This window comes from Hypomesus nipponensis, chromosome 10 (assembly GCF_054491055.1).
Source record: "Hypomesus nipponensis isolate SF chromosome 10, ASM5449105v1, whole genome shotgun sequence".
Taxonomy (NCBI): domain Eukaryota; kingdom Metazoa; phylum Chordata; class Actinopteri; order Osmeriformes; family Osmeridae; genus Hypomesus; species Hypomesus nipponensis.
In genome coordinates, this window is record NC_140370.1 from 8403035 (window position 1) to 8412417 (window position 9383).

Genomic DNA, 9383 nt, shown 5'->3' on the forward strand with positions numbered 1-9383 from the left:
ACCAGGACAATGCAAAACAAACCCTCGAGCGCCTGCGTCTGATTCGCGCCGCGACTGCGTGTGTTGCGGAGACCAATAAAAGGGCCCGTCATATGCCATCACACCCAATGCAGAATACAACTTCACATTTTGTCCAGTATGAATGTTCTCTTACAGTTTGTGTTTGCGCTCTACTTGACGAAGATAAAGGCTTCTGTGCATCCAAAAGCAAATGACGGCAGCCCAGTGCCTTGTCTCGCACCTACTCAATGGGAGGGGAGGTCTGTTGAATACGACCACTCCACCGGCCGGAATACACGGTCGGCCGTGTCGTATGATGCCAAGAACCAGAGAATTAGAATTCTCCAACAGAATAAAAGACACACTCCATGTGAGAAGTAAGTATGCCAAAAACGAGTGTTTTTAATAACATTTCCGACAAGATGGCCTTTAATTGATTATCCAAGGGATGGGGAGGGAATAGCAGACAACATTGTCTATGGCTGCCATAATTGTATTCATGTGTCCCCCTCTATCCATAAAAAAATATATATATATAGCCGATAATAATAATAATCTACAGCTCACGACTGGGGATGGATACATGGATATTATAGGCCATCAGGGCGTTTTTCAGGCTACTCGCATGTTCTGCCTGGCAAATAAAGTATTCTTATTCGGAGGAAATGAATCACTTCTGCTACACTATTGGCCTAATATTTTTTATTTCATTTCATTTAACATTACAGGTTCTTTGAATACATCTACCTTTATAATAGTGGCATAATGTTCCAGATTGAGCAGAAGACCAAGCAGTGTTCAAAGATAGCTCTGACCCAGGCTTGGGACCCCTTTGATATCCCCAATAACTCCACTTATGAAGACCAGTACTTCATTGGGGGCCCAGGTGATATGGTTGAGGTGCAGGAGTGGTCAGACAGGAAACCAGCCCGCAAACGTGAGTATGATAGAGTTCATGCAGTGCACGTGAGGCTAGGAATCTTCTCTGGTTATTTTCGAATGTGTCTATTAGTACCACAATCTCTTTTCCTGTCAAACTATATATATTTTTCAACTGGGTGCAATTTCCAAACACATCTATGATTGTTGGACTATACAAAGTTTCATTGAGGATTAAAAATGAAATGAAAATGCCTTTCCCCAATCCAGTGATAGTTAATCTGGTGATTTAATCTGCTCTTTTCTCTTCAGTACGGTAGTGTGTTACGTATTGCTTCAATAGTTTGGTGACCTAATCTATGTTTTGGGGACACTATTTGAAATCACAGTAAATAATGTAAATCTGACTTTATTTTGTAAGACCTAAAGTTGGTTAGTATGCAGATGGCATCTGTATCCTCACATCTGTTCATCCAACAGATGAGGCCTGGGTTGGTGTCTACACAGTGAAGGACTGCTACCCTGTCCAGGAGACCTACACCAGGAACAGTAGCGTGACCACCTCCACCCGCTTCTTTGACCTTGAGTTGGGCATCAGTGACCCTGCAGTGTTTACTCCACCCAGCACCTGCCAGTCTGCCCGCCTGGAGAGGATGAACTCTGACTGTTGAGATGTTCCCTTTTAACCCATTAGATAATCAGATACTGTCAAAATGTAGTGTCAAATTACAATTTAAAGTACATATTTCAAGTACCTAAAAACTTTAAACTCATCACTCTGATTTACCCGCTGGACTTAACCTTTAGGTCAATTTCGTAGATTCATACTGGGCTAGACAATTCTGTATTTGTGAATGCTTTGGTTTCTTTATTTATTTATTTTTTTGCAATGTATTTGAACTGAAACCATGATAGTAAATGATGCTTAATAATGCTAATAATTGATACTAAATAGATATATTTAGTGTGGCTTTCAGAACTGGCTTTGGAAGACCATTGAACTTTGTTGTAGAGTTTAATGACACAATCACAAATAATGTATGCCCCCAGTTTTCAGGAATTAACTCTTGTAAACCTCAATAAAGTGGTAAAACATCCAAAACCTAGAACAAATGACCATTAGCATTTATGTAAGGTTAAAGTCATAGTTTCAATTAAGACAACTAATTGTGAAACAATAGAATTCAGTAATATCTACATTTTCCAGTATCTGTTTGCCAATATAATTTTATTGTTACTGCAGACCACGCACGATCCTAAATAGGTTTTGCACAAAATGTTGCTTGACTGGCAGCTGTAACTGCACCTGTTTGTTATGAATATTCAACCAAGGATTGCAGTGTTCTGAATTAATGCTAGCATTGTGCTTACTTAAACATAATGGGGTGTCTGGATAACCGTCTGTCTACTCTTATTAAAAGGAATCCAGTAATCAGAATAGGTGTGTTTCATTCAGGCGACTGGTATGTTCATAATTTGCTGCTGTATAAACTTACAGTGGTATAATAATTCACGAGTGACATTTAAAGTCCAAACTTCGGATTGGTTTACAGGCGGCAGCAGATTGATTTCTGGGTGCATAAATCCAAGACAAGTAGGCTTCTGTGGTGAAATACCGTGGTGGCGATTGTTATCAAGCACTTGGAAATCAGTGAAAAACTTGACACCCAATAAATCCAATGCGTAGCAAGGGACCAGATTCAGGTATATAATACTCTACCATTATTGGTCCAGCTCGTAACCTAATTACGTATCATGGTTACTTATGGGATGGTCACTGTTAAAACAGTTTTTTAACAAATGTATTTGCTGGGGCAGACAATTATAAATTGATAATTAGCAAACAACATAACAGTCTGATCTTCTAGCAATAAACCAATGTAAGTCTATTCCGTTTTTTCTGAATGAATTAAAAATACATTTAGCAATCAGTAAACCAAGCAAAATTAACCATCAGCGATACAGTATTGTGTCTGCCATGGCATCCGTGCAAAAACGACATTACCCGCAGCACAAGGCTTCATACGTCACTTCCTGTCCGAGATGGAAACAGGCATTTCGCCAGGTGCTCAAAGAAGTAGGTATGTTCCGTCTTCCGCATGTTAAAAACATCTAGAATAATGGCACAACAGAAAGTAAAAGGTAAGGACATATCGAATGTTTTCAATATTTAGCTGATGTGACATTTAAAATAGTTTTCAATGAGAGATTTGACAATGCAGTTGCTGGTAATTGAAACAGAAAATGGCACAGAATGTGCATTTAACAAATTGCCATAAAAATAGACCAAGGGTGTCTTTAATATAGACATCTGAAGTAAATTGTAGCCGAAACAACTCCTTTGCTAAATAGCGAGGCCTGTTATATTAGTATCGACAATCGATTGTCTTGCGTTTGTTATTGTGCTAAATTGCCGAACCCGACTCAACATAGGAAATAACTGGGAATTGGAAACAATCGACATAGCCTACATCTTCCAGTAGTTACAGTGGACCATAACATAGTAGCTTAAATGTCATAATTGGACAAAAAGCCTACTACTTATAACCTTACTACACAATATAATGGAACAACAGTTGTAGGCCAGATGCCGCTTGCTAGCCTGGAGCCCAGTCTACAGTACATTTTGAGTTTGTCAAGACTGAGAAAGGACATTCTAAGTTGCCACTTATCTGTACGTTGATACTGCTGCATTATCACGACAGCACTAACTGCTAGTTAGAGAACCAAAACTTTAGACTCATGACCTGCATGATTAACTGAGGTCAAGAGGTTGGTGCTCGTCTTCAATGCAAATGAAAACGTATCGCAGACCAGTTTCAATGCTAATTGATCGCAGGCCTTCAATAGCCAGATAAAGTAATACCTTTCACACTATGTATGACAACTAAGATGAAAGCCCTTTCAGACGATGTACAAGCTTTAAAAGAGAAATGGAACATGTTTTGATTTTTACATCTGAAGATCAGATGATAAGAAGATCATAATTTCCAGCTGTAACTAAGCCTAAAACAAATGTTTTTATGTTCACTGTAACTAATCCTGAAAAAATGCTCTTTGTTTTCCTTTGTGTAGAGAAGAATGTCTATTCATTTTAAACAGGAAGTAAATCACACAAAATATCTAACTGGTAATACCAAAATAGTTTAAACTGAAAAGGAAGTTCATCAAAGAGTTCAGGAAGAACACTTTTTAACTGTGTGTCACATAAACTACAACACTGGTAATTACTCATAAGAACAAGTAAGCAATGCCACTTATCAGATATAGTTTTCTTCTTGTTAAGAAAATGTTTGTTGATACATTTTGTTTTTTTGTCTTGTTTTTGGTTGATTTCAGAAAAAGCAGGAAGAATGCAGTGACTGTGGATCTGTATGGGCATTGAGCTCTTGTGCTTGTTAGATCTTCCACTGAAATTGTCTTCTGTGGTGGATGTCGCCATACCCCACCAACTTGAATTGTCGTTGGCTGTAAGTGAGACGGGGGTCCTTACCACCAACTGACTTCTTAAGGGATAAGAGCCAGCCATGGATAGCCTATATGGCAGCAGTGTGGACTCACATGCAACCCACAGGGATGTGGGGTCTCTCTCTGGGAGAGTTGAGCCCTATGATGCCAGTGAAAAGAAGGGTATCTCTGATGTCAGAAGGACTTTCTGCCTGTTTGTCACCTTTGACCTCCTATTCATCACCTTGCTGTGGATCATAGAGCTCAATGTAAGTTTGAAGGTGTTTTGAAGTCTTGATATTTGGAATGTGGGATATTGCAAGAATGTTGTTGAGTATTTGTTAAAAATAGTTATTTTTAATTATTTTAGAACTGGTAATTGAGGAAAAACGTTTAGCTCTGTATACAAAGACATGTGAAGACCATAGGTTGTTTGCTATACCTACGGCATGAAGTACATATTCATTCTTCACTGAACCAGGCAACACATTTTCAAATGTCATGATTTTTTGAATGGATCAAAAATAATTTAAGGTCTTGGTTTTGTACTGTGGATTTTCCCAAAATACTTGTTGGATTTTATTGGGAAAAAGAGTCTGATCTGGCTTCATGAAATTCCTTTTTAACTTATCTTAGTAATTTGTCCTTAACATTGTTTATAAATGAAATGGGTTCCTGTAAAGCTTATAGTGATTTGAAAGAGGAAATCTCAATTGGATGTCCTGAATGTCTTTCGATGAGCCTAGTATGACCCAGCTACACAACGACCCTCTCACCCTTGAAGTCGTGTGCACAATACACACAAATAAGCATATTGAATGATAATTGACTCATACAGACACACACACACACACAGTCAATCAAATACACATTTAATCCATTTAACAGGAGGGCAACTTTTCCAACTGTTCCTTTCTCCCCCTTGACAACTACCACATGATCACTACCTGGAAATACTTCTTCCTTTTCCAGATTATATACTGCAATGGCAATTGCTCATGATCTTTGAAGAGAGACCATGTTTTACTTTCAACCATTTCTATGCTCCATAAAAGTATCTGTAATATTTTGTGACTATAACAAAGCGGTGATTATTTTATTACAAATACAATGACAAGCCTTTTAGTGTAGTGGTAGTTATACCACGTCCATATGATCTCTTAACCACAATTTGGACTCGGATCATGTAGTACAACCCCATCATTTGTATTGTACCTATGTATCCTCTCTCATGCATTCGTTTTGTCCTTCACAGGTGAATGGGGGCATTGAAAAACAGTTGGATAAGGAGGTTTTACACTATGACTACCATGCCTCCTTCTTTGACATATTTGTAAGTCAAGTCAAATTTGTGTCTGTCACTTCATGCATTGTGTTTTTTTTAAGATGAAAAATGAACTCTCTCTCTCTCCCCCTCCCCTTCTCTGTACATATACACAATTGAAGCTCCTGGCTGTATTCAGGTTTGCAGCTCTGATCCTGGCCTATGCTGTTTGTAAACTGCGTCACTGGTGGGCTATAGCGGTATGTATTGTTTTTCTTGGCCAAAAATCCAACCCCCCCAACACTTCCTCTTTTGTGAGCCACGAGAGTGCGCTGTTGAGCCTAGATTAGCTTTTTCTAATGTATCCAACCAGTTCATTTATCAGTCTGTTCCTTGTTCAGTCTACACAATGCATCGTTATGGAAAATAATTGGATTGTTTGGGAACATACTTTTTCTTACTTTGAGATAGTATTCATACAGTGTCAAGATTTTGCTTAGGAGTGTTCTTCTAATGTATACACCACAGATTACAACAGCAGCCACCAGTGGTTTCCTGATAGCAAAAGTCATTTTATCAAAGGTATGTAACAAGGCAATAAAACAATGTTTTGACTGAACTGTATGAAAAAAATATGTGCAATATAACTTGTTGAAGGGCATTGTGCAACGTGCAATACAGTGACCAGAAGAAGTGCGTTAATGTAACACATTAGACATGTGGCACTGAGAGTTAGGGGACCTGGGCCCCAAGTGTGTAAAAATGATATGTTCGGCATTGTGAACACATATTGTTGTAGTACTATGTTATTGTTAACTCTGCCTCTGTGGCTGTTTATACCCTGGTCTCTAGGTAGGAATCATGACTGTGCATTTGCCAGTGGATTTGTCTTTGTTTTGGCCACGTCAAATATGTCCATGTGCTCCAGCTCCTTTCCCAGGGGGCGTTTGGGTACCTTCTGCCCATCATGTCCTTTGTCCTGGCATGGCTGGAGACCTGGCTGCTCGACTTCAAGGTCCTGCCTCAGGAGGCTGAGGAGGAAAACAGTGAGTCATAGAGCAACACATATTGTAGTGGTGTTTTCAGTTCACCCTTTTGTACCCTGGTTTACTACTACTGGTGGTGGAGTGTATGTCTCAATGGCTCCTGCATATATAAACCATTTCTATTTGTAATCGGTTATTAAACCTTACTTCATATAAACACCATGAAAATATATTTAAGAGAAAGGCAAGTCAAACAAACCATTCATAGAAATAACATCAAATGCCTGAAGTTTTTTGGTTATAGTGCTTAAGAAATCTCGGTTACTTATGTGTCCTCTACCAGTATATTGTTTATGAGGACTGGTGAGGGTGGGCCAAGGCCTTGGCCACACCTAAGAAGAAGGTTAAAAATTCAACATTACACTTTTCAGTTCCGTAATTCAAGGTAAATGGTAACAATTATCTTTGAACTTGTGATTTCAGGATATCTCTGTATAAGGGACGCCCCAGAGAGGGCTCCCCTGATGCACCCCGGACCACTATCAGACGGGCAGTTTTATTCACCACCTGAGTCTGTAGCAGGTGAGTACCTCAAATGGATGCCAGTTTACATAGATATTGATAGTGAACTTGATTTGCCTACCATTTTTCTGTGGCTGGTATTCCAAGGCAAAATCCCCAGGATTTGTGGTCCCTTGTTCCCGTTTGTACCGCGCTTTCCTTACGATACATCTACAATTGAACAATTAAAAAGTTAGTCCCTAGAAAATGCAGCTAAATGGTGAACTGTAAATGTTTACATTTTCACAAATCTCTTAAATGATTGTTTATTGATTTCCAGACTCTGATGAGGAGCTAGATGATAAACATGACCCTGATGATGCGGAGAAGGGCCTCATTTAGCAGGTACTGGACAGTTTGGTCTTCACATTTTTGGGAATGTATAAAATGTGAGGGGGTGCTTTAAGTTGTAGAATATGTATTAGTATTTTAGTCAAAATTAATTATGCTCAGATGTTTTATAGACTGACTTAACTAGACCTATTTCATAATATAACGCACATACATTTTCTCAGTTCTTTCAAACAATAGGTAAACATTTTGTATGAATCTTTTTTTATTTTTTATTATCCAGTTTTGGAATTAATCTTTGAGACGTGCGTCATTGTTGGCTTGACAAGAGAAAGTGGACCCCGGTTCCTCTGCTGCAGTGTTAACGATGACCCATCTGTCCATGAAGGGAAAACTTGCCTTAGAACCATTATGTTCCATATGACTGGAAATGCATGTCCCTCAGCTTGTTCTCTTAATGCATTGTCATATCTTTCCACCTGTTGGCTACTGAGTCTTCAAAAGCTGACCCATTTCAAAGAAATCCCTTTTTCACTGCATTACTTTTTTGAGGTGATTGTTTTTGACACTTTGGGATTTGTTACCAAGTCTTTATGGGTGTGACTGAAGGAAAGATGGATTCAGATAAGAAATAAGGGGAGATGGGTCAATCATAGTATATGTCAACAATGTTATAATTAAGTGTACACATCTGTGGTTTATACAGTATCTCTGTCTGGTTTGATTATAGGAATATAAATCAAGACTGTATTAACTGTATACAATTAGAACATTTGATGGGGGATATCTAATAGGATACAATTAGCAAGTCTGTTGTGCCTAAAAAAATGTACCTATGCCATGCAGTGAATTGATTTTGTTTGTCTTTGAATGCATGCTTGGCAAACTGAGTGATTTCTGGTCATCCTATCTGCAACACAGATTCCTCATCATCTCGTGTTCGCCTCTCTCGTCCTCTACATTCAAAATAGCTACCATTTGTTTGAATTAATAGACTGTATCTTGTCACAGGCATACGTTTTTTAATTGTGAGAACGCTATTCAACATTTGAAAATGGCCATTTGAAAGCATGGAGAGGATTGTTTGGAGCTCTGTGTCCTGAGTTGAAATCTCCATAGATGGTAGATCCAGCTAAATCCTTAAGGTTGTTTAAGGTAAAACATCAGTCTGATCGTCACTAAACTTGAAACTGTTGGCAGCACCTTAATTGCGTATTCTTTCCAATAAAATTGGCTAGTAAATACAATACTGGCATGTAATTGTCCTAACCTGCTTTTACAAGTGTAAGCTGTGTATGCTGATGCATGAAGCTATATTAAATACTTCCATATTTTACAGTTTAAAAGAGCTTATGTCAATTGTTTATCTTACATAATTGTACTACTCTATGGAGTTACAATCTGTGTTGAGGACAAAGTTACAAAAGTGTACGTGCCAATACATTATTTTTACTATTGTTAATTGACTGTATCTGCTAGAAAATCTACATAAAGAATAGTTTGCAAAAGAATTGCAGGAATTGAAATCAATATTTCTTTCTAGCCATTTATAACGTTTGACGTTTAGATGTTTTACAGATGTAGAGAACAGTGTTTTAATTGCTTGTGTGCGAGGTGGTGGTCACTGTTTGTGGTGTAAAGTACAGTAGATACACAAAAATTGGAATAAAACCAATGGAAACCAATGATAAAAAATAATGTTCTACAGTCTGCTTTCCGGACGCGAGAGCACGTGACCCCCCATACACCTGGCCAAAATGACAAACCTTTCTTCTGTCTAAGACCACGTCAGACCTTGTGCGTCTGCTACACCAGCTGCTGTTGGTTTGCAGTGTCATGGATTTTACAAGGTCTTATTCAATAGTATTTATTGCTACTTTTGTAGCATGGCACTATATTTCTAAAGTAAATTATGATAAATAGAAGTTGATTTAAAGGCCAAAAAGTAAACCTAC

At 38.3% G+C, this 9383-nt stretch overlaps 2 protein-coding genes across 5 annotated transcripts; both read left to right on the plus strand.

Annotated features, from left to right (window-relative positions):
- Nucleotides 1-44: 44 nt before the first annotated feature.
- Nucleotides 45-2317, plus strand: epdr1 (ependymin related 1). Its single transcript, XM_084708154.1, has 3 exons — nucleotides 45-377; nucleotides 729-937; nucleotides 1360-2317. Exons 1-3 carry the CDS (start codon nucleotides 139-141, stop codon nucleotides 1548-1550), a joined length of 639 nt encoding a protein of 212 aa, XP_084564280.1. The 5' UTR covers nucleotides 45-138; the 3' UTR covers nucleotides 1551-2317.
- Nucleotides 2318-2917: 600 nt separating this feature from the next.
- stard3nl (STARD3 N-terminal like) lies at nucleotides 2918-8939 on the plus strand. Of its 4 annotated transcripts, none has more exons than XM_084708151.1 (9): nucleotides 2918-2960; nucleotides 4219-4595; nucleotides 5582-5659; nucleotides 5773-5850; nucleotides 6119-6172; nucleotides 6519-6636; nucleotides 7060-7158; nucleotides 7418-7482; nucleotides 7712-8939. In XM_084708151.1, exons 2-8 carry the CDS (start codon nucleotides 4407-4409, stop codon nucleotides 7477-7479), a joined length of 678 nt encoding a protein of 225 aa, XP_084564277.1. In that variant the 5' UTR covers nucleotides 2918-2960; nucleotides 4219-4406; the 3' UTR covers nucleotides 7480-7482; nucleotides 7712-8939. The 4 variants fall into 4 exon arrangements, with proteins under 4 accessions (XP_084564277.1, XP_084564278.1, XP_084564276.1 ...); XM_084708152.1 differs by having other exon boundaries at nucleotides 2918-2956; XM_084708150.1 differs by having other exon boundaries at nucleotides 2919-3021.
- Nucleotides 8940-9383: the final 444 nt, after the last annotated feature.